General features: G+C 32.1%; 1 protein-coding gene across 1 annotated transcript; it reads left to right on the plus strand.

Annotated features, from left to right (window-relative positions):
• The first annotated feature begins 14,716 nt into the window (after positions 1–14,716).
• Positions 14,717–26,154, plus strand: LOC143056182 (uncharacterized). The gene is made up of 10 exons (XM_076229265.1): positions 14,717–14,759; positions 15,379–15,480; positions 19,108–19,119; positions 20,194–20,301; positions 21,167–21,268; positions 21,897–21,908; positions 22,461–22,568; positions 23,773–23,796; positions 24,282–24,305; positions 25,940–26,154. Exons 1-10 carry the CDS (start codon positions 14,717–14,719, stop codon positions 26,086–26,088), a joined length of 684 nt encoding a protein of 227 aa, XP_076085380.1. The 3' UTR covers positions 26,089–26,154.
• Positions 26,155–27,473: the final 1,319 nt, after the last annotated feature.

Genomic DNA, 27,473 nt, shown 5'->3' on the forward strand with positions numbered 1-27,473 from the left:
ATTTCAGGTTGGCTAACTGAAAACAAGTACAGCATCAGTTTTGAGGAACTAGATGAAACTACCCTAAATGACAGATTGTGCTACTTTTATGCAAGTTTGCAGACCAAACAAGGCAATGATTATTCAAAGTCAGCACTCGTCGGTATTCGATCTGCTATTTCAAGACATATAACTGGTCCACCTTATAATCGTGACATTAACATTATAACTGACAAATCATTTATGCCATCAAATCATGTGATCACGGGTATGATGAAGAAATTGAAAAGGGAAGGGAAAGACATAACAGTACATAAAAAGGCTGTAGCTGAGGGTGATATTCAAAAGCTATACTCCAGTGGTATATTCAGTACTGATCACCCAGTAACTCTTCAAAATAAGGTTTTCTGGGACATTATGCTCAATTTTGGAAGGAGGGGACAGGAGGGGCTTGCTGAATTAAAGAAAACATCTTATGCCAAATCTAAAGATGACAAAGGTCAAGAATACTACAAAATGACTTATAATGAATGTGACAAAACACACCATGGTGTAGATTCGAAAGAAAACTCAAAGGACGTACGAATGTATGCTAAACCTGGGAATATCCACTGTCCAGTGTTTAGCTTGGACTTTTATCTAGGAAAGCTTAGTCCAAGGTGTACAGCATTTTTCCAGCAAGCACTCCAGTACCCCAAACCAACTGTATGGTATGCAGCTCAACCTATTGGCAAAAACAAATTGGCCAGTATGATGTCAAGAATATCTGACGAAGCTGGTCTATCTATAAGATATACAAACCACTGCCTTCGAGCCACTGTGGCAACAGGATTAAAAAGAGCGGGGGTCGATGACCGGGCTATAATGTCTGTGACGGGACACCGAAATGTCAAATCTTTGGACAGCTACATTAAAGGTCCAACCGACAAACAACGCAGAGAGCTTTCCAATACACTACAGGGAGTTGCAACCGCAAATTCTGATTTAGCTTTAATTGAAAACAAAACAGAATCAAATGCCCTCGCCACATCTGCACAGAATAACTCATGCCAGCTCGCTGTTTCTTCCTCTTTAGCGAGAAATCCACTGTCTGACTTTTCACCAATGCTACAATTACTGGGGGAATAATCCATATTAACGTGATAAATAAGGAATAAATGTGTCTCACCTTCATATGCAACCGTCATCCGCCATTTCCACCATCGTTGTAAGCTGTGACGTAAAGAAATCTCTGAACAGAAACAAAAACTTGTTGTTTGATATCTAATTGTTCTTTTTTAGAATAATAAATGTTAAAATTGTTTATCAAAAGTTTTTTTTTATATCTGTTTCTATCATAACTCCATTGTGGAACCCTTTTTTCCGGTATATTTTGTACACGTTTATTTGGGAGGAAATTGGAACGGCCAAACATTCCTAAGGTATTCTCGTACGCTTCGACCTATTTGTCCTACTAGATTCGAAATAATTCCTTCATGTCATGCTCATTTTAACATGGGTAGGCATTATATTTGTCGATATTTTACACATCGCTAACGCTCCGTGTAAAATATCGACAAATATAATGCCGACCCATGTTAAAATGAGCATAGAGCATGACATGAAGGAATTATTTCTTAATATAGAAAGTTTTATCACAGTGTCAAATTTGACGACCCAGTTCAGCTTAAATAACAATATCACGGTTGAAACAACGTTATATAGCTTATGGTTTTTGGTGGTTTTCGACTGTGTGTCTAATTTACATTTACAACTGGTTAGATTCGACTGTACTTCGTGAGTCGTATGTAGAACATATGTATAAATGTTTTTTTTTTTCTCTGTCGATTTGTGAATTTTGAAAAGCGGCATACTACTGTTACCTTTATTTACTGACCATTTTTTTTTATCTTTCTGAGACTTAAAAAAGCCACTCAATTTATACAGTGAAGGTTATGTAACTGAATCGGCTTAAATAGAATTTGAAAGGTAGAAAATTAAACGACCTTAAACTTTTACTACTTTTGTTTTAGTTCATCAAGTAGCCAATAAAATAGTCAAACCTTTTAGGTAAATTCAAATAAAAACTAAATACACTATTAACACCATTTACAGCTTGAATTCAACAATGTTATTGATTCACGACTTGTGCAAAAATTTACACACAGTTATATATTTACAATCAAGGTGTTTTAACATCATCATTACCATATTCTATTCACAGTCAATTATTTCTAATTAAAGAAACAAATCAGCAACCATTTTTTAGTACCCAGTCAGCGGTCTAGGGTTCACGTATTGCTTTTCTATTTTTAGAATTCTACTTCATTTAGAAAGTAGACGGCGTTTTTATATGTGAGCCCTGAAAAGGTTTGATTTTAAATGATTCTTAATACAATTATTTTAGAAGTTAACCAAAAAAACAGATATAGTTTACAATTTTAAATAACGCATATTGGTTAATATCGTAAGGTTAACAATCTGGGGAATTCAACAAAAGTTATGGTATAACATATGTATTTACGAAACATAGCAAAACTATCTATCAATAAGAAATATGTGTCATTTAGAACAAAAACTTGTGTTAAGAAGTAGGTTTTTTTTTATAGACTGCTATTCGAACCCCTGCATACACGGAGCATGCCAGAATAGTGCAACTGGTTATACATGCAGTTGTCGTCAGGGATACTCGGGCATTAACTGCAACAAAGGTAGAAACAATATTTTAAGATTATTACATAAATATCAGAATATCGAGTTTCAAATCTGTGTCTAACATTGATTTTTAGCGATAATCTTCCTTTCTAGAAATGTACTATTTTTTTTTATTCATTTGTGTAAATTTCCACCTTACACATTGATAAAGTAGTATAAAATGAGTATGACTGTTTGTGTACTTATTTTTATCATTTGTGTTTTCAATCTATTTTATGTTATCTGTTGTATAAGTTAGAAGTTATAGGCAATGCAATTGTAATTCAGATACTTTTTACTCAAAAATAACTCGCTACATCCACAGGATGTCAATAGTAGATTTGAACGGATCTCCGTGTTGGAGTAATTAATATTATTATTATATAATCCGCCCTGAAGGCGTGGATATATACTTCATTTAGGAACGAACGGGGCGCCTATTTATGTCGACTTCTTCTAATTTTTTATATGAATCCGAGTTAATTTTTACTGTATTAGACTATATCGTGTTTGTAATGACATGAGCAACACGTTTTTCTATGTTGTGTTGAGTGTACTGTTGTTTGTCTTCTTGTCTTTTTCCTTTTTGGTCATGGCTTTGTATGCTTATTTTCGATCTATGAGTTTAACTGTCCTTTTGTTATATGTTTTGTTCACACATTATTGTCAATATTATTGACTTTGATGCTATTTTCATACAAGTGACAGTTTTGCCTAGCTTAATCAGATTTAATCCTCCATTTTCTACATAAGAAAATGCCTGTACAGTGTCAGAGATATGACAGTTGTTATCCATTCGTTGTATGTGTTTGAGGTTTTGAATTTGCCATTTAATTAGGTACTTTCCGTTTTGAATTTTCCTTGGAGTTCAGTATTATTGTGATTTTACTTCTGACTGTAATACATGGGTAAATTACACCACAAAAATGGACATACTCTGTAGTTAGATGCTGTCATTTGACCAATGTCAAGACATTTCTTTTGCAGTTATTTAAGATATAACAGTTATCAGTGTAGATGTTAATTTAAAACTTTTTTAAAAATTAAAAACAAATGTTAATAACCCTTAATTTTATAAGTAAATCATATCTTTCAGCGATAAATTGTAAGTACTAATTTGTATGTAGAATGCTAAAGCTTGTAGTTTATTAATGCCCGCGTCACACTGTCCCGATTTTTACGCCGATTGCAACACGATTATGGAAATTTTCAAAATCGGGACTGATCGTATCCAGATCGGGCTATTCGTAGTGCCATCTTTAACCATCTTTAACCATCGGCCACTTTTTCTAGCCTTCGGGGACAACTTCGGGAAGGGTTCTAAATTTTTTAACATGTTAAAAAATCCCCGAAGGTGCGTCCGATGTTGAGGGTTCGTATTGAGTTCGTATCACCATCCTCACCATCGTAATGTCACCGGGAATGCATCTTTGAACATCGTATTGCATTCGTGTTTCCATCGTTTCCATCGGGCAGTTTTGACATGACGATGTCTACACGAATGAATCACGAAGCTACCCGAAGGTCTTACGATGGCAACACGACTTCGTGAAGAACTCGTAATCCCGTCGTGTTGGCATCGAATAAAAGTACGAAGGCGACAAGATGGAACTACGACGGCAATAAATCCAGCTAAATGTAATTAAGTTAATTTTCGCGCTAAAATACATTTAAAGTGCCATGCGCGATATGCACTGGTCTGTCTAATACGACAGTTAAGAAAGACGTTTACAAAACATGGAGCTCATATCATATGATTCTATGAGAACAAGAAAGGCGACAGCGTTGTTTCTATTAATTCAAATGGAACAAGAAGAGCAGCTATTACAGGCTTAGGATTTACTTTTACAAGTAAAATATTATTTTTTGTCAATTTTTCATATCAAGTAACATAATGAAAATCATAAACGCGCCTCGTACACCAACACTGCAGGTACACGTATAAAGGGAAACCAACTTTTTCTTCATTATTCTGATTTTTTATGTATCGTCTGAGTTGTTGTCACACGAATGTTTACTCCATAACCATTTTGTTTTCTATATGTCATATTTTGCCGCATTTGTTGCTTTCCCCACATCTTTCCTTTTGTCTATATTATTATGATATTCTCCTGGAAAGAGCTCTTTTTGAATAAAAGGGACCAACGAACCCATTACCTTACCTTTAAGATAGATCAGTAAACATGGGCATAATTATGGGTGATTATTCAGACTAGTGCACACATTTTACAGTTCAAACAAGGCAATGCCGAGCGTGGCATCCCCTCGTATGTAACATATTGGGGACAAATATGGACACTATATATGTATTTGACACATGCAGAAAATGGTAAATTGAATATGCATATTTGATACATAAACTAAAAAAAATGAGCAACCAATTTCCTGTGTATTATGCTATTTCAAGGAGAAAAAAACAAGTCCATCTGCATGACCTTGACCTTTGGCCTTGAACGTAAAAAATGAACAATATACCAAATGTGGTTAAAATCTCTTGAAGCATATTGGTTTTAGAGTGTCCACAAGGGTGATATTGCCTTGTATTACAACTGCCACTGTGACCTTGACCTTTGAACTTTAATGTCAATAGCGCTTAAGATATTCTCCTTCTCCCTGATTCTGCTGGCATTATATTCAGAGACTCAGAGTCAAGTTTTACCCTTCAAACCCACGGTCTTCCGTCCTATGATTAAACCAGAAAGTAAATGTACAATATAATATATATTCAATATCGATCAAACAATTTAAAACGCGTGATCCCTTCGGCATATAATTTTTGAAATACTAAGGCTTTTCTACCTCAGGCATAGATTTGGCCAAACTTTTAGGAATTTTGGTCCTCAATGCTCTTCAACTTTATTTGGCCATTTATCTTTTTTGGATTCGAGCGTCACTGACGAGTCTTTTGTAGACGAAACGCGCGTCTGGCGTATATACAAAATTTAGTCCTGGTATCTATGATGAGTTTATTTAAATGCATCGTAAGCTGTACACAACGTCTTTTAGACATCGTATGGTGATCGCGCCATCATCGTAATCCATCGTGTAGCCTTCGTAATCCATCGTGTAGCCTTCGTGATCCATCGTGTAGGCTTCGGCTGAGATATGAAGCTTAAATACCTGTCTTCGGTTAACCTTCGTATGTCCATCTTTTGCTATCGTATATAATTTCGGCACCATCGTATAGACTTCGTTATTCATCGTACTTGCTTCGGTCACTTTTTAGTATTTTAACGAGATCGGGACCAACTTCGTACGAACTTACAATTTTCGCATTCGGGTGTCCATCGTATATAAAAATCGGGACAGTGTGACGCGGACATAAACAATGCACTAGAAATACCATATATAACAAGACATTCAAATTATGAAAAAAAGTTGAACATGTTTTTTATTCTTTAATGGCTTTAAGTTTTACTTAAAATCTTCAGGAATGTACCGATTTTGAGTTACTGGCTTCCTAATTATTATTAATCATGTCTTAATATGCAACTTCCAGTACTTACTTGTATTTCATTTACACTTTTTATTTTTATCATTTGCTATATATTCTTACAAGATATTAAACATTCAAACTCGACACAAAGATTGTGAATACTATGTGTGTATAAAGAATGCAAGAACAATACAAGATTCTTAAGATGTGGACACATCTAGTCTCGTTCTATGTGTGTGTTTGTACTTGAATATTTGAATATTCACTGAAACAAATACTTACTTTATGTTGAATATTTAGACTGTAGCAGCAATCCATGCATTCACGGACAATGCAACAATGGTCTCTCTGGATACACTTGTTCATGTTTACCGGGAATCACTGGTTCTAACTGTAATACAGGTACGATACCACACACATACACGCACATACATAGCTATTTTTGGAATGAAATATCATTCAAAAATAGATTTAGAACTAAAACTACTAGGCGTGTCGGAATCAATTTCAAGACATGCGTTTTCCAGTCAATTCAGTGCTGTTCAAACATTTGGTTATGGTGGGTTGATCAATTCATATCTGCTCACTATTGTCAGAGTGGATAACAACTACTATTATTTACCTGAATAATGGTTTTACAAACACCAGAATGATGTACAAACTATGCAGACAGCATGTTGTCGGTCCAAATTCATTGTCATTATTTAATATAAAATAGAGAATAGACACTTTGTAATATTTCTTTATTTCGATATTCCATTAAGACTTGGAAAAGGTATAACCACAAATATCTTAATTTAAGGAAAATTCCAAAACAGTATCCTTGGTCAAATGGCAAAATCAAGAGCCCAAACACATTAAAGGTATATACTGTCAGATTTCTGACTTAAAACAGGCATTTCCTCATGCAAATAAAGGTGAATCAAACATAAATTAAAAGCTAGCTAAACATCTCACTGGTATGTCAGCTGCATATAATTCATTATATAAACAATAACGTGGGAGCAAAACCAACACACATCAAAGGTAAAAATGTCCGAAACTATGGTACAGAAGTCAATATTTCTTTACACCTAATTTGATTAGTTTTTACTACATTTTAGCAATAGACCGTAAGTACTAATTTGTAGATAGACAAAAAAAGCTTTTAGTTTCTATTGATAAGTTATGTAAAATCAGCAACGAAATACCGACAATTTGCAATTAAAGTACTTTATCTATTTTTTCACTGTTAAAAGGTAATAACTTTGTTTTCATTTTTTCATACGCGGACATCTGTCTAGAGGGGATAATAAGTGCAAAGTAGCCACAAAGAGCGACATAAAAATGTGAAGACACGAAAACTAGCTTTCTTAACGCTAAATTATTCTTCTTGTAGCGTTGGAACTCTTCTTGTCAATTGTTGTCTCTAATTATTGAGACCTGCAGGAAATATTTCTATTTTCATAAGATGGAGTTCGAGTTCTTTACTATGACATATAGATATATGATACCATCATACGCAATGCTCTGATTAACAGTGGTTTTTCATTAATATGTTCTCACATATGATCTAAAGATGCATAAATAAACTGTGTGTGCATGGCGTAAACATCAAGAATATCAAGAGGCAGTCGATCATATGATTCCAGCAATGTTCTTCACTAAAATTGGGTTTTAATTGATATTTTCTTCCAATTGATCCAAAGATACATACATAAAGTATTGGTCCCTATAAAAAACGGCCCTGCATTTGTTTGCAGGTGTCCTAAATGAAGAAGTTGATCTTTAGTCGTTTGTTTATGTGAATCATAAGTGTTTTTCTTTTTTTATATAGTTTAGACAATTGGTTATCTCGTTTCAATGGTTTTACACATGTGTCATTATTTGGGGTCCTTTATAGCTTGTTACAGGTTGCTCAAAAGGAAGCTACTAAAACAAGAGTTCTGAATTGTGAATTTGAAATCATCCCTTCGTAAATCTTACAGACGCCATCCACAGATGGTTGACCGTTAAGGAATATTTGTTCCACATATGCTAGGGGATATGTTTCATATGTTGTAAATACAATCCGTTCCCTTTTAACGAGTGTGACCTACCGCATTAGACTTAAAACCAAGTGTGTACTTATATGAGTAACGCGACGTAAGCCACATAAGGAGCAGAATCTTCCTTCCCTTCCGGCGCACCCTAAACACCGCAAGTATTTGGTGGGATACGTGTTGCTAAGTTTTTATTTTTCTATGTTGTTTTGTGTACTATTGTTTGTATATTTGTCATTTTTTTTTTTTTTTGCCATTGCGTCCCTCCAGAATCTTTCACCCCTTCTTTGTTTATATGAATGCTAGTTTTAAATACTAATTTCATTATTTTTATATGCCCTTTAGCATATTATGTGTTTTAATTGGTTTAATATGATTTATGTTTAGACTGCAATCCAAATCTTTGTTTACACAACGGATTTTGTCATAATTCCTTTTCTGGATATTCATGTACTTGCCAACAAGGATACATCGGACAACACTGTCAACAAAGTATGTATGAATAATCATAATTCTTTGTATAATCAATCAACAAACCATTAAATTGAAATACCGAAGAAAATCCAAACAGGGTTAATCTATAAAACATTATACATGTATTTCCAGTGCCTGCGGGAGATATTAAGATTTATTGATCCAAAAATATTCATAGTTCACGAGGACTTTGTCCAAGAGAAATATGATTGTTCGAGTTTGAGCAAATCTTCCTACATGAACATAAAATATTTGTGTGTATAATACACTTTTTCTCTTATCCCCCACTTGTTTTTATAACTAAAACTAGAAAGAGTTATTTAAAAAAAGAAATTTAAAAACTATGTATATTAATCGCGCGTAAAGTCGAACGATGTAGTCCCGACATTTCAGATGGGGATAAGATTTGTTCAATGACACGTGGGATAGTATCAACCAATCAAATATCGACTTTACTATCAACATGTATAGACATTGAAATAAAAGAAAAACAAACGATCGAATTTATAAAACAAACGAATGGCTAGAATACAACTGTCATATTTCTGAATTGGTACAGACAACTTCCGAAGAATGCAAACTTAACCTCCCTCATATATGACAGATGTAAACAGTTCCTGCTTATTGAAGAAATCATGTAAGCAACTAAAACAGACATAATTTCTTAATGTTATATTGATCGTTACAAAATAAGCGTGACTCTCGTTCTACATAATGATTACGTGTCTTTGATATGCAATAGACAGATATACCGACATCATTGTATAGTATTGTATGATAAATGTTACTTACATCTATAAAGAGAGATTTTTTATTTCCGATTCCTCAAATCATTACCAAATGTTTTTGGCAGATGTTTAGGTACAACTTTGTACAACAAATAGGGAATCAAATCTATATTCATTACCTACGATAGTGTGTGTAATCGATTATATATGTTCTAAGGTAACCGTTGCACAACGGTTTATAATTAGGTGTATTACCCCGGCTATTGCATAGACAAAAAGAAGCTTAATATCAAGCACATTTGTTTGCTATCTTAATAAGTGTTTGTTATATATTAATTAAATAATGAATAGGTTTGCACTTTTTGGTAGGCTTTTGAAAAAACAAGATAGAATAAGAGCTTTTTTTAAACTACAAAATAGACATCATTAAAATGCATTAATGATAAAGATAAAGATAAATTATGTTCCATTCCTAAATTGACTTACCTAATTTTGTCAGTAATTTTCAAGAACATATATTCTTATTTTTAGCTGTTGACCGTAAGTACATGTAATTAATTACAATACTTTTCGGTTCATTATTCGATAACATATTCTAAAAAGTCAAATATCAAAATTTTAGAAAATCCATGTTATTTTTTCAGAGTTTTTTAAAAACATTGCAGATCTATTATGTATGAAAAATCTAGATATAATCATTTTCAGCTTAATTTGTCTTTCTTAATCGAATTTATGATTTACCATCAGTTAACTATACTGTTTTTCTTCAACAAACGTTAATATATTTTATAATTTTTATTGTCCATAGATTGTGCAGTCAATCCTTGTACACATGGCGTATGTTCTAGTAACATTACTGGATATACGTGTGCATGTGATCCTGGTTATATTGGAAACAACTGCGATACCCGTAAGTAAATATTAGATACCTTTTACACAGATTTCTTGAAATAAATAAAATATTGACTTCGAAACAAGCCGTATGCTTATTGTCTGGAGAAAGTCCGGAATGTTGTCGGTGGTTGTTTTTATGTTCGTCTCGAAATATTCGTATTATTCGATATCGATGGTAAACTACTGATAGTCTCTTTCAAATACAAAAATTGTGTTTCGAATTTAGCAGACAAATGTTTAGTGTACCGATTGTAAAGTCACCTGTCTTTTGTATTACACTATATGGTGATATTCATAAAAAAATCTCAAGTGTAAAATTAATCTTACGATAAAATATTTAGTTGAAATATTTTAGACTAACGATGAATTTTACACTTAAGATTTTTTGTGAAAGGGCTACTTATCATCTTGTAATTTGTATCCTTCGGTTGTCGTCTGATTAATACACACATTACACCTCTGTTATCCATAATCTGTAGACGCTGCATGAGGCAAAACTTAAAAGTTTACTCAACTTACTCATTTGAAAGACTCGCTTCATTTTACTTTGTTGTCTGCCATTCTACAATGAAGTAGGCATGCTAACTAATGTTATTATATCGTATGCATAAGACGGCAATGATTTTATTCAGATTGAAATTACAAAACGTCCTTACAGTGCAATTATTTATATCTATATTTTGTAAATAAAAGAAACCGATATTATCCATTTAATATCATAATTACACTATATTATGTTCTAATACTGTACTGGTTTGATGCAAATTGATCATTGGTATTTATCTTTAGAAATATCATTAACGTTAGTAAATGAGCATTTCAACACTTTTAAACATGTATATTAAAATTAAAATTTGGAAATTTGCTTACAGAACCATAATCCTAATATATTTGATGTATTTTGTTATGTTATAATTTATTACACTCTTTTCAAATACACTTACAATCAACGAAGCATTAATATATACATGTTTTTTTTTAATTCATAGTTTAATTATTTACGCATGACGTAAACATACTAAAACAAGAAGACGTGGAATGATTGCCAATGAGACAAATCTCCAAAACAGACCGAATGACACAGAAATTAGCAACTGAACTAGTATATATTTGTTTAGGGGCCAGCTGAAGGACGCCTCCTGGTATGGGAATTTCTCGTTGCATTGAAGACCTGTTGGTGACCTTCTGCCTTTGTCTGCTCTATGGTCGGGTTGTAACAGTTGTCTCTTTGGCACATTCCCCATTTCCATTCTCAATATTAACTATAGGTCAAACTACGTTGATTATTGCGATATATGATTTACATGAATTTAAATCTTTTCTTTTAGTACTAGACCGTAAGTAAATAAAGGCAACAGTAGTATACAGCTGTTCAAAACTCATAAATCCATGGACAAAAAACTAAATCGGGGTAACAAACTAAAACTGAGGGAAACGCATTAAATATAAGAGGAGAACAACGACACAACATTAAAATGTAACACACACAGAAAGGGACTAAGCATTAAATAAAATCCGATGAGAATAACAAATATAACATCAAAACCAAATAACTGAATTTGGCATAGATAAGTACCGTGACACGTCTTATAGTAATGTGAATTCACACTCAAAAATAAGAGAAAACAAACGACACAACAGAAACACAACGTAACAATGTAACACGCATCGGTTACAATATAATGGAATTTGATGCGACTGTCATACAAGTGAGAGGTTTAGCTAGCTATAAAACCAGGTTCAATCCACCATTTTCTACATTTGAAAATGCCTGTACCAAGTCAGGAATATGACAGTTCTTGTCCATTCATTTTTGATGCGTTTTGTTATTTGATTTTGCCATGTGATTATGGACTTTCCGAATTGATTTTCCTCTGAGTTCAGTATTTTTGTGATTTTACTTTTTACACACACAGAAACGAACTATAATATAACAATGGCAATATTCCTGACTTGGTACAGGACATTTTTAAAGGAAAAAATGATGGGTTGAACCTGGTTTTGTGGCATGCCAAACCTCCCTCTGTTATGGCCATGTGAAATATAACATTAAAATGACAACAAAACATTACAGGACTACAATATAAATAAATAGGAGAACATAATTGACAAAGAAACACACGAATAATAGCTAACAAAAGGCAACAAGTTTAAAAATTTTAATACGCCAGAAGTGCATTTTGTCCACACAAGACTTACTAGTGACGCCCAGATACAAAAGTTTGAAAGCCGAAACAAGTACAAAGTTGAACAGCATCGAGGACCAAAAGTTCAAAAAAGTTGTACCAAAAACGTGCAGGGTTTTCTGTTAGGTACCAGAACATCCCTATTATTTAGAATAATTTATACTTTTGCAAACAGTAAATTTTATAAAATGACTATACAAAAGATATATGATAAAACTGAAGTATTAACTAATTACAGGAAACATCCTAAATACACTACATAACCCGACGAAATGTAGCACATTCGAATAAGTTTAAACCTCAACACCAAGTGACGTCATATTTGAAATTGTAAAAAATGACAAAAAAATTACGTTACATTTAAATTTGTAAAACAGATCATCAAAAAATGAAAAATGACGTCACATTTGAATGAATAAGATAGAATAAGGATTGATTTAAGATTATATTTGAACTAAATACTGATATTACATTTAATAACAATGCACATTTCAACACTTATTAATAGCAAACTAAGGTAGCAATTAACTATATTGTATGTCCGGTTTGTTTTGAATCTAACTTGAAACGTTAACCATCGTACAGATTACGTTGAACTAAATGAAATCTAATTAATGAAGGCGGTGATTCATTTTCTTTACCATAACACATGAATATAATAGAAAAGACGTGAACACATTTGACAAAATCCGATGAGAATTACAAATATAACATTGAACATTTAAACTAAATACATGAATTTGGGATAGATAAGTACCGTAACACGTCTTATAGTAATGCGAATTCACACTCAACAAAACAGTCACAATCGGTAATAAGTCACGTTTGGTAATTAAAAAATTAGACGACGTAATGACAAACCACAATCTACCATGTGGTAAATATGTCCTTAGCTAGTTTGGTCAATGGTGTCCATAAAATTTACGGATTGTCAATTTTAATCTGTCCTCCTCATAACTTTGTTGGAGCAGTTTCTGCGTAAAAGTTTTCTACAATGTTTGTATATGCATCGTTATGAACAAGTGTCCCCACGTGTTTCAGAGATTATTTTTAGAAATAATTCATGGCAGCCGTTGATTTGTTTTCATTTAACCATGGGTTGGACATTTATATTCGATTATTATACCCTGAGCGTTAGCGTGTGGAACTCATCGTGTTGCTAATGTTAGTACAAACTTGTTGATAAGCTTAATTTGTGGAAAGAAGTACGGGATAATGCTTACGAAGATTATAACGTGCCAGATGTCATTTGTCTGTCAATAAACTTGTAATCGCGTCCCTAAAATTCCGTAAAATTTCGAACAGTTATATCAACCTCACCATTTTGAATTTTGAATGTTAAAGCTTTCTTGTGAGAATCAACCACCTATTAAAGAAAACCCCTTCCCTGGAATATCGACTCAATGTGGTGATATATAATCCATATGCAGGCATTGCAGGAATAGATAAGTATTTTACAGCTCAAAATCTGTTATATTCATGAAACTATTTAAAATGTTATGAGACAGGTAGTATAGTTTTTGTCAATGGTTGTGTCGTTTTTATGTTAACTAAATATACAAAGAAGATGAAATAACGCATATTATATTCTTAATTTTTTTTTGAAAATTTATCAATATTCATTTCAATATGACCACAATTTTATAAAAGTATGCACTGATAATTCCACGTATTTTATTTGCTTTTATTAATTTGTTTTCTAGGTTGTGCAACAAATCCATGCGTACATGGTAGATGTGTTAATGGACAAATACAATTTTCATGTGTATGCAACAATGGTTACACAGGTCGCACGTGTTCTCATCGTAAGTTTAGCATAATTTGTACGAGTAAAGAAAACTATTTCTCAAAGTATAAAATCAATTTCAAGATAGCATGCAACCGATTTGCTTTTCTGGATTAATATTACCAGAAAGGCTTTTAAACAAACGTTGGAAACCTAGGCATGTTTTATACATAAACACGTGTTGAGCTACGTCACAGGCACAGACCTAAACAATTAAACCCAATTTATCTAAGTTCAGCTTTGTATGAGGGAGTTTGAACACCAGAGTTTGTACAAGTAATAACGTGTGCCTCTTTGATAAAACATCGAAATCTAACACAAACATAATTTGTTTACTTTACAATTAAATATGTCCATTCACATTCTACCTTGAATATTTCAAAAATTTATTAGTTTTGATATGCGTTTTTACCATCTGATGACAAATATCCGTACGAAATTTTATTGAGTGACTTCAAACGCATGCAAATCTTGAATAAATGTTTATTTTTCGAACATGAATGTTGTATCAAATTCTTTTTACAAAATATCTAGTGACGATGTATTTTAAATTAATCAAGTGTTATTTTGCAGCTCCAGACTGTAAGTGCAATATGTTGAATTTAAATACTTCACTTTGTAACAACTAAAATAAGGTGATGATGCAATTTCTATTTTACGTTCACGTGATTGCCTATTATCCGTTTGAATCTTTAGTTTTTTCTACGTTTCTGCATTTTTAAAAACATTTCTTCTCTTGTACCTCCTAATCGGGAAACTTCTAATGAATCAGTACAGGGGTATGACAGACAGCTAACAAAAAGAGAAGAAGAAGACGTAAATAAACCATCTGAATTGTTTAATGTGCTAATAACCAAACGTACTAAGTATATAGACACTAGTGGTTATCGTTGAAGATATCGTGTTGACGGTTGTCATGCACACAAACGAACTGTCATGGATAGAATATTCGTTTTCTTGTTTTTTGTGTCAGTACAACATGTACAATAAACGGTAAATACGTAAGCTTCTATTTTTAAACATCCTTTTGACTGCAAACCAATTATCATTACATTTGTAACAACATACATTGCTTGATAACCAGCATGTTTAACACACTTATCTACTTATATATAAAGAGAAAAACTGATATGCTATGCTTTTTTCTGTTCTTGGTTTAACACTAAAATAATTCATGGTACTTATATGTTGATTATTTTAGACTGTTTAAACAAACCATGTGTGTTTGGTAAATGTACAAACACGCCAACATCATACACCTGCACGTGTGATGCTGGTTACACAGGGAAATCTTGTACATTACGTAAGTCTTTTTAACAATTACAAGTATAACAGATTAAGGAAACATTCGGGATTTTCTGTATTTGAAATTTGAATATGACGAGAAATGTGATAAGAAAACATAAGGTTAGCAAATGGTTTTGAGGTTTTTAACATTTTTTATTCGCTTTTCAGCGTATTGTACTTTAAACTGATAAAATTAGATGGAGTTATCTACCAAGTATTGTTGTCATTTAAGCGATATATTTCTTAAAATGGTCATAAATCAGGATGTTTGATTATCCTTCAAACCATGTTTTCTTAAAATATCCTGTACAGAGTCAGGATTGTGGCAGTTTGTTTCAATACATGTTGACGTTGTTTTTGTCGCACTTCAGTGTTCCTGTTGTTCTTTTGTTTTCGTCTATCATTTGATTTGATTCCTCGTGTTAAGTTTGTAATTCGGATTTGCTTTCTCTTGATCGATTAATGACTTTTGACCCCTGGTATACTACTGTTCCCTAATTTGTAATAACAAAAAAAGGGCAACACACATTGTTTTAGATGAACACGAATAATGATACTAAAATCTGATAATATAATGATACTAAAAAAAGGGCAACACACATTGTTTTTAAAAATGAAAACGAATAATGATACTAAAATCTGTTTAATGTAAGGATGTAAAATTGTTATATTTTAGAATATTTGCTTTTACTAAATACTGTCATTTCTTTATAATGGAAAGATACAAACGAACTATACGAATGGGCAAAAACGGAAATATTGATGACGAGCAAAACAAATATTGATGACGAGCAAAACAAATACAGATTATACGAAATATAACATGAACAAAATGATGTTCACCAATAAAGCAAATATAGGGAATCGACGTCAAGGGGAAACAACATGTTCTCCTTTCTAGGACAATGCGACCAAGTATGCTATTTGTTTATCAATGGGAGGGAAGATTAATCTCTAGAAATGATGAAGCGCCCAGTCGTGTTTATTCTTATCAGCACCAAATCTTTGTTTATTTAATATAATTATCGTATGGATATTTGATAACCATGTCAACTTTTTAAATAACAAAAACAAGCTTTATTCATTATGATATTAAACCAGTATAATCTGTTTGTTTTACTTTTTCTCTCTCACAATTTCAGCCATAGATTGTAAGTATAAACTTGTAAATAAAGTTTAAACAGTTTCGTTTGTTGAAACATTTATTTGTCATATACTTTTATAAGTCTTAAATGCATATGTGTAGTGCCATTTGTAAAATCCAATGATTATGATTTCATCTTGCATGTATAATGCGATCCTTCCGTTATATATTTCATACACATCTTCGAAACTGAAAAGGTATACTTACGAGTTATATAAAAAATAAATAACAAAATTAAAATAAAACGATTTAATATTTACAAATATTCTTCTAGATTGTGCGCCCAAACCTTGTCAAAATGGAGGTTCATGTCAGACATCTACCTCCGGTTTCACATGCTCTTGTGCAGCAGGTTACACAGGATCTTTTTGTCAGAGTACGTATATTTTGTACACAATTTAATGTTTCTTTAACAGGTATAAAAAGTAAAATCACAAAAATACTGAACTCAGAGGAAAATCAATTCGGAAAGTCCATAATTACAGGGCAAAATCAAATAACAAAACGCATCAAAAACGAATGGACAAGAACTGTCATATTCCTGACTTGATACAGGCATTTTCAAATGTAGAAAATGGTGGATTAAACCTGGTTCTATAGCGCTAACCCTTTCACTTTAATGACAGTCTCATCAATTTCCGATATATTTACATTGGTGCGTTAAATAAACAGACACAATAAATAAAATATTCAAAATATGGGTGCATCAGTCATCATCGTATAACAATTTTAAAAGGAACAATTTAACAGAACACAAAAACATCTACTATCTACGAACACATTAATTGATGTGAGTGTCTGACGTCAGAAAATTTTATACGTCGCATACATTTGTCGTTCAATGTGCATACAAACAATTTTAAAATTTTACATAGGAATGTTAGCATACAGGGTTAAACAATCAAAAGTATGTAAGAATAAATTTCAGAAATAGACCGAGATTTAAACTAGTCCAAAAGTAATATATAGAATTTATAAGAATCCAAAAATAGTTAATTCCACTACGCGATTGAATGATTTTGACGTTTGTGGTTCGACGTATATTGTAATTCATAATAGAAAGATATCATAATGACATATAATAGAACAATATCATACTGACGGGATCTTTTAAAGTACAGAGTCACGCTATAAGAAATACAAAAAGTCGCATATACAAAACAAACCACCAAAAAATGAAAGCCAATACAAACACATTATTATATAATTAAAGATTCGGTAAGTGACGCCTTTAAGGTAGCACAATACAAAGATTTTTTCATTCCCAATCAGACATCTTTAAACTGATGTAATTCATTTCATCCTTCTTTATATTTTATAAATGAGGTACCAAAAGAAAGAAGAAAGATTAATCTTTCAAAGTGTGATAATTTCATTATGACATAATCATTACATAATTAATTATTATGTAATTAGTTGCTATATTGTGATGTTCACACTTGAATGAATTTAGCCTCTTTGTTCTTCATAGCATCCCAAAATATTTTATAGATTCTTGTACAACACAGCTTGACCTCCAAAACTGTGTCTCAGATTTCCCAAAACATCAATAGAACAAATTTTATAGCCAATTGAATTTATTGGACTCTTATGAATTGATGTTGCAAACTTCATTGAAGATTTATGAGAGAATGAAATACAATAGGAAAAATCTGAGACACAGTTTTGGAGGTCAAACTGTGTTGTGCAAGAATCTATAAAATATTTCAGGATGCTATGAATAACAAAGAAGCTAAATTCATTCAAGTGTGGACATCGCAATAAAGCAACTAATTACATAATAATTAATTATGTAATAATTATGTCATAATGAAATTATCACAATTTGAAAGATTAATCTTTCTTCTTTCTTTTGGTACCTCATTTATGAAATTTAAAGAAAGATGAGTGGAATTACATCAGTTTAAAGATGTCTGATTTGGGATGAAAAATATTGTGCTACCTTAAGTTATTGCAGATATTGCTTACTGAACTATATGCAACCTACAACTTACATGAACATATTTTTTATTACATAGCGCGTCCTCCGACGATAAGTAAAACCCACATTGTTACAAAAGTTTTTGACATGAATACTTAACTTCATGGCGATGTTTTTCTTATTATCAGAGAGATGTCATTTTAAAGATATGAAATAATCTGTATCCGTCTGATGTTTGGATGAAAATAAGTTAACAGAGAGAATTATCAATAATCCAAAGAATTTAGATATTTCTTTTAAAACAAATGTGAAATATATGCTGTATGTACATATGTGTCAAATCTGTTGAACCACGAACAAACAGTACTGATTTATATATAGTAATGCCTTGCATGTTATTGATTTAAAGTGACGATATTGCTTAATTCATATTTTTAAAATATATATATATATATGTTAACTAAATATATTTTAAATAAGTCTTGCGTAATGTAAATATTTCAAATATAGGTGGACTGAAAATCATATAGGCAAAGAGTTAACATTATATCTTACACTTAAATTCAAATGAATTTCAGATGTAATTGACCGTAAGTTTCATATTACTTTACATATTGGGCCAAATATTGATAGCACATGGTCCTATATTTGCATGTTATGACTTGATTCTCATAAATTTAACAGATGGTTACACATCATTGAGGCGGCAAAATAAAATAAAAAGGACATCTGGATATCAATAGGCGGTTTTTTAAAAAAAAATAGTCTGTAAATCGCACGTCAAATATATCATTTTATGTTATCTTGAAGGACAAGCATTAAAATGAATATAGAGAGATTTCATAGACTAATTAGTTATCAAATGTACCAGATAAGAAAAAACATTCATACTTTTGTAAAAAGGAAACTAATGAAAATGACCATATAATTGATATTCATGCCAACACTGAAGTGATGACGACTTGGCTGATGATATCCTCGTGAACGAAACGTCCGCCAGCAGTGACATCTACCCAGCTGTGTAAATAGTTATCAAATGTACCAGGCTTATATTTTAATACACCAGACGCGCGTTTCGTCTACATTAGACTCATCAGTGACGCTCAGATCAAAATAGTTATAAAGCCAAACAAGTACAAAGTAGTTGAAGAGCATTGTGGAACCACAATTCCAAAAAGTTTTACCAAAGACAGCTAAGGTTATCTCCGCCTGGGATAAGAAAATCCTTAATATTTCGACAAAATTTACTATGTAATTGCTATTCATGCCAACACTGAAGTGCTGACTAATAAATCGTCTTAAATGACTGACATAAGTAATATGGAATTCTAATTCTTGAATTTGTATATATAACATGTGTCAAATTGATATGAGTGCACACCAACACTTTACATGATGGGTTTTGGAGTTTTCCGCAGAATTTCCGTATATTAAAACCAACTATGGGATTGACATCAGCAACAACATACAAAGAGTTATTGTGGTTCACTCATACGTTAAAAAACGATCGTTTGTTCTTAGCGAGTTATCCTACAAACGAAATTAAAATAGAAAAACACCATGCAATATTTTGTTATTGAAACTGAAATAAAAATCGATATCTTAATATGTATAAACACATCATTAAGATGCAGTATAAACTTTAAAACTGACATCTTTTTTAGATTGCAAACCTGACCCGTGTCTGCATTCTGGGTGGTGTGTGAGCACAACAAACAGTTATACATGTCAATGTACATCAAGATATACAGGGAAAAACTGTCAAACATTTGGTAAGAAAGACCAGCTGATATAAGTGTTCTTTATGTAACCTCTTTGTTGTCTCTATTGATATTTTTTACTGCCTGAAACATAAAATCAATAAAGCATACATACATGCAGATATATAAATTAAGTTTACAAATGTGTGATGAGTATGAAAAATAGATCTGTCCGGTTAAAGATCCAAACTCGTTTTATTTTGTATACACTTTTTGAACTATTGTTTTCAATTTCTATAGCTGTTTGTTATTTATTCTGTTTTTGAATGTTTTTGTGCTTTGCACTTTACATATCGTGCATTTAAGAATACATTTCTAAAGCAAAATATAACAAACTTATGATGTCGGTATCAAGACTCAATTGTATTCTCTTTTAAATCTATTATCGCCCGGATATTTAATGAAATTTCAACTTTTCAAACAAAAAAACAAACCTTATTCAATAGATCATAACCAGAATTATCTGTTTGTTTTACTTTTTCTCTATAACAATTTCAGCTCTTGATTGTAAGTATACACTTAATTAGAAGAAATGTAAAGAATTGCTTTGTTAAAACATTTATTTGTCATATACTTTTTTATAATTCTTTAATAAATATTTGTGTTGCCATTTTGTATATTACTTTACAATTTTGATTTCAACTTGTATATATAATGTGTTTACTCGGTTATAAATTTTCTACACATCTTTGAAACTGAAAAGGTATGTTTAATACTTACAAAAAATAACAGCTGTATAAATATGTTATTTACTAAGCTAAATGGTAATTAGGCCGAGATAAGGTACCAGTACTTGATGTTTTTTAAACTAATGTACAAATTTCAAAAAAAATATGATCAATTGACAAAAATCTGATATTTATAAATATTCATCTAGATTGCGCGTCTAAACCTTGTCAAAACGGAGGTTCATGTCAGACATCTACTTCCGGTTTTACATGCATTTGTGCTGAAGGCTACACAGGAACTTCTTGTCAAAGTACGTATACTTCACAATGTCATCAAACACATGGCATATAGTTTGATTTGCTTTCGATTTATTTTTTTTTCAGATTGGATAACCGCTACTTATTAAACATTGCATGTAAGGAACTGCGATCCCATATTTTGCAAGAACTATTATACTTCCGAAAGTTGTACATAAAATATTTATCAAGTGTCAAATATTGATGATAAAAACGAGAAAAGGATTTAAACCTCATCACGCCATAGCTCGGCCATCAACGATGAGTAAAACCAACATCGTCGAATAGTTTAAAAACAAATAAGGAATTTTAAAGTTAATTCCATTTGCTAATTGGACTGATATCATTTTAAAAGTCTCAGTCTGTCTAATGTTATACAGAAATAACTATCTAATAACTATCTTATAAAAATTAATGAGATATAAAATAAGAAGGTATATATGTGATCGCCAATGAGTAAACTCTTTACCAAAGATCAAAGGCAAATAAAATAACAACTGGGTTTTTTTAATTTTGCAAAAATATGTACCGTTTGAATGGGTTCAACCAAGTTGCACATCGAAAATATAATACACATTTCTAAAAATCATTAAGGTCCAGTGCCTACATACCATGTCATACCAAACTTTTACTTAATTGCAGATGTAGCTGACCGTAAGTTGGACAGTCTTAACTTTTTATATTGATAAAAATATCTATAGCAATTGACGCTATTTTTGCATATTACAATTTGATTCTTATCGTTAACCGCAAATTACAAATCATTCGATTTTAACGGTTTGGTTATGTTATTCAAAATAAGCTTCCACGTGTTAGGAACTTATTTAATCTTATTTGCAATCAAATACTTTATATCTGATTTGCATCTTATATATGAATACATTGACATGAGAAGTATTTGTTTCTATTGGATTACAAATAATTAACAGAAATGAGTATGATATTATAAGTCAAATATTTGAATATATTATATGTTCTCCGAGTTATCATATACTAAAACTCAAATGTAAGATTGATACCAGCAACGACATAAAAAGAGTCAATGTGGTTCAATCATGCTTTTAATGACGCTATTTGTTCCTATCGACAATAGAAAAAAAACCATTCAATATTTAGTTGTTAACACTGAAATAAATTGGATATCTTAATTTCTATAAACATCTCATTGAGATGCAGTTTAAACGACTTTTATGTCATCCTTTTTAGATTGTAAACCTGACCCGTGTCTGCATTCTGGGTGGTGCGTGAGCACAACAAACGGTTACACATGTCAATGTACATCAAGATTTACAGGGAAAAACTGCCAAACATTTGGTTAGTATTACCAACTGATATGATTGCTCGTTATGTAACCGCTATAATGTCTCAACTGATAGTATGTTATCCTTGTGTCAGTGCTCTTACTGTCCCGGTAGAGATCAAACTCCTAATATATCAATGGTTTGCATTTAGTAATACAAGGCTCCGAGATGACAACATTTTAAACTATTCAAAGGAGATAAACCAATGATCTCATTCAAACTCATAATATTGAAACTAAACAATTACGGCAGACGACAATCACTGGACAACAGGTTTGTTCATGGCTTAGGATAGATTTCTCAACAGATTGTAGCGGATTAAAATGTTTGTGAGTGACTGCTCTCAAGCCGTCTCCAATCTGCAAAAGTCGTGTAACTTTTCAACATTTAGAACAATCTGAAGAAAAGCCTAGAAGTTGAAAAAAACATAAAGGAATTCGTATGGTTTGAATTAAGTTTACAAGTTTGTGAGGAGTATCACTACACATTTGTATGACAGTTTTTCACCCAAGAACAAAATAAATCTTTCAAAACTTTAATTAAACATGCATAATGGTTTATAATGGTTTACTTTTATAAATTGTTATTTGGATGAAGAGTTGTCTCATTGGCACTCACACCACATCATCCTATATCTATGTAATGTTTGGTTAAAAATCTGATGTCATGTAACCGTAACATATATCTATAGTGTCAGCAACTGTGTGAATAATTGTGTTTGTCTACACGGCTTTGGTATTGCAGATGTCATTTGATAAATCTCTCATCGCTGTATTTACATCATGTGTATTATATATTCCATGCACAGATTTTTCTTAGTACCGATGTAACATTTTAATTGTGTGAGAATAAAGATATATATATATATATATATATATATATATATATATATTACTTTTGTAAGGGTTACGTCCCTTTAATGTATTGTAACAGACTTATTATCGTGACGTTACATTAAGACGTGAAACCGGTTGGAGAAAAATGTAGAGGCAATTATTAAGTACCATTTGTATAATTTTTTTCTAAACTTAAAAACCACGAAAATTAATCCCCACGAACTTACTTTTGGATACAAAACCACGAAATTTTAACCCCACGAAAATTAATGTTTATACAGTATATATATGTATACCATTTTTAAACAATGAATTATATACAATAACCGAAAAACTTCTTGCTGTCAGCCTGTTCCCGGAATACAATTGTTTCTATTACAGTTACAACCTCTACGACCCAGTCTAGTAAGTACACAGTAATCTATCATGTCTTGTTCGAAATTAAATGTCTTGTTATTTGGTTTGAAATTCCATCTTTTTTTCTTCAATGCTCTTTTAATACGACGATAAGAACACAGGGACATCTTGTCAAAGTAAGAACAGTTCGTAATCAATTCCATCCTTCTTTAAAAAAAAAAAGAGGGATGGACGAAAGATACCAGAGGGACAGTCAAACTCACAAATCGAAAATTAACTGACAACGCCTGGCTAAAAATGAAAGAAGACAAATAGACAAACAATAGAACACATGACACAACAAGAAAACTTAAGAATAAGCATCACTAATCCCAACAAAAACTAGGGGTGATCTCAGGTGCTCCCCTTTAACATGTATTTTATAACTAAAGATTCATTTAGTAACGCCTTTCAGTAATTACAGATATTGCTAACTGAACTAAATGCAACCTACAACCTCCACGAACACATTAATACAATCGTTTACCTTACAGTTACAACCTCAACGACCCAGTCAAGTAAGTAGATATATTATATTGCCTTCCAAATATAGTATCGATTTCTTATATAATTTCAACGAAAAAAAATCATCATGTCATAGAAAGGCCATTAAATATGAGTGAAAAGCACATCGTAACAAAATCTATAAACAAAAATACTAAACTTCATGAACAATGTCTTCTGATCAGCAGAGAGATTTAATTCGAAAGACATAAATTAATCTTCATCCGTCTGAATAAGTAAGTTGAGGACAGTTTACGTAGAGGAAATTAATGAAAACAAGTATTAATGAGTCCCTCTCATCCCTTGTTTCCAGACACGGTTACGGTTACGGTTTAAAATTAGAACCATTTGACATCTTACTGATGAAGGACATTATTTATCAGGAATAATTATATAACATTTGTTTATTTTTGGTGATGTTGTACCCTTTTCGGCTTGCTTATATATATAGTATATAGTATATGTGCTTCCAAATACCGTTTCGATTCTTATATAACTGAGAAGACAGTATTTGTCGAAATCTTTGTCATGTTTGTGAAGTACCATCTTTTCCGAAAGTTAATTATTTTGTATTTGTTATCAGATAAATAATTTAAACCGTTTTGTTTAATCTGGCTATTCGGTTTTTTTGACAATTTCCATGGTAGATAAAGGCAACAGTAGTATACCGCTGTTCAAAACTCATAAATCCAGGGACAAAAAACAAAATCGGGGTAACAAACTAAAACCGAGGGAAACGCATTAAAAATAAGAGAACAACGACATAACACCGAAACGTAACACACACAGAAACGGACCAAGCATCAGACAAAACACCACGAGAATAACAAATATAACATGAAAACCAAATACATGAATTAGGGATAGACAAGTACCGTGCCACGTCTGATCTCAATATCTCAAAAATAAGAGAAAACACAAACGACTCAACGTTAAAATGCAACACACACAGAAACGAACAATAATATAACAATGGCCATCTTCCTGACTTGGTACAGGACACTTTTAAAGGGGAATAAAAGTGGTGGGTTGAACCTGGTTTTGTGGCATGCCAAACCTCGCACTTTAATGGCAAAGTTAAATATAACATTGAAATGACAACATAATATTACAGGACTACAATACAAATAAATAGGAGAACATATTAGACAAAGAAAAACATGATTAATAGATAACAAAAAGCATCAGGTTTAAAATTCAATACGCCAAAAACGCGCCTTGTCCACACAGGACTTACAAGTGACGCCCAGATATAAAAGATCGAAAGAGAAAAAAGTACAAAGTTGTACAGCACTGGAGATAAAAAGTTGAAAAGGTTTCGCCAAATACGGCATTGTTTTTATGCCCGGGATAAGAACATTCTTATTATATAGAACAATTCATGCTATTGCAAACAGTAAATTTTATCAAATGAATATGAAAGAGATATACATAAAGAATTCTTAGACGTTTTAAGAATATTCGTTGTTCGACCAGCTAGTCAATTGCGTTTTGATACTATATACTTGTTCACTTTTTCTTATATTTTGAAAAATGTTAATTGTGCTGTATTTAGACCCCTCAGATATTTAATATATTATAAAACTATGTGAATGATTACAATGAATATGATATTCGATTGTTCAATTCTATGTATGTTATATTACAGGTCTTCCTTGTGAAGATAAAACGGGACTAGATTGTAAACCGTTTGTTGTCAGCAATCTCTGTAATGTACCTACAGTTAGGATCAACTGTGCAAAGACTTGCAAACTCTGTTCGCCAGTTCATGTTGCAAACGGACCTCCAATTGGATAAACTTGACCAATCAGGTCTTCAAAATGTTTTATTTTTTGTTACTAAATAAATGTGTCATTTTTTTAAGACGGAAACTTACAACGTGCCTTTGTTTAACCAACTATCATTTTGTACGATTGATATCATCTTTCATTCTACACAAGACTCATCAGTGACGCTCATATCAAAATACTTATAAAGCCAGACAAGAACAAAGTTGAAGAGCATTGAGGATCCAAAATTCCAAAAAGTTGTGCCAAATACGGCTAAGCTAATCTCTGCCTGGGATAAGAAAATCCTTAGTTTTTCGAAAAGTTCATGTTTTGTAAACAGGAAATTTATTAAAAAAAAATGACCACATTATTGATATTCATGTCAACACCGAAGTATCGATTACTGGACTGGTGATACCCTCGGAGACGAAACGTCCACCAGCAGTGGCATCGACCCAGTGGTGTAAATAGTTATCAAATGTACAATTATTATAATTTAGTACGCCAGACGCGCGTTTCGTTTACACAAGACTCATCAGTGACGCTCATAACAAAATATTCTTAAAGCGAAACAAGTACAAAGTTGAAGAGCATTGAGGATCTAAAATTCCAAAAAGTTGTGCCAAATACGGCTAAGCTAATCTATGCCTGGGTTAAGAAAATCCTTAGCTTTTTGAAAAGTTCAATGTTTTGTAAACAGTAAATTTATAAAAAAAAAAAATGACCACATTATTGAAATTTATGTCAACACCGAAGTGTCGACTACTGGGCTGGTGATACCCTCGGGTACGAAACGTCCACCAGCAGTGGCATCGACCCAGCGGTGTAAATAGTTATCAAAGGTACCAGGATTATAATTTAGTACGCCAGACGCGCGTTTCGTCTACACAAGACTCATCAGTGACGCTCATGTCAAAATATGTGTAAAGCCTTCTAAAGAAAGTATGTTGTGGGATACGATGAAGACCATACAAGATTTATTTTTTTACGGAAAACATTTTCCAACGTCTCTTAACAATTTTTTGCTGTAAGTAGTTCTATTAATTACTAACGGGAGGTTTGGCTAGTCATAATGCCAGGTTAAACAAACAGTAAAATCTCGAAAATTCTGAACTTTGAGGAAAATTAAAAAGCACTGTATAATCAAAGTACTAAACATCGGATGACCGCAAGGATAGTAAAAGCACTTGTCACAGAATGGATTGAACCTGGTTTTATAGCGCTAAACCTCTGACTTGTATGACAGTCGCAACCTATCATTTATTCTATCAATGTCCTTGTTGTGCAAAGTCATGAATATGACAGTGGTTATCAATTAGTTCGTTTCAATTTATGTTGACGTTTGTTTTTGTTGCAATTCAGTATTTTTCAATGTAGGTTAAAAACTCTTCAAAATAATAAAAGCTCTGGTAC

Source organism: Mytilus galloprovincialis, chromosome 13 (assembly GCF_965363235.1).
Source record: "Mytilus galloprovincialis chromosome 13, xbMytGall1.hap1.1, whole genome shotgun sequence".
Classification (NCBI taxonomy): Eukaryota; Metazoa; Mollusca; class Bivalvia; order Mytilida; family Mytilidae; genus Mytilus; species Mytilus galloprovincialis.

What these genes read in the sequence shown, in the direction of transcription:
- LOC143056182 (XM_076229265.1), top strand. Translation starts at nt 14,717, where the DNA reads ATGTATTTTAAATTAATCAAGTGTTATTTTGCAGCTCCAGACT. An exon ending in GAAAAACTGTCAAACATTTG is followed by an intron (nt 20,302 to 21,166) that starts GTAAGAAAGACC and finishes ATATTCATCTAG; the next exon opens with ATTGCGCGTCTAAACCTTGT. An exon ending in AACCTCTACGACCCAGTCTA is followed by an intron (nt 23,797 to 24,281) that starts GTAAGTACACAG and finishes TTTACCTTACAG; the next exon opens with TTACAACCTCAACGACCCAG.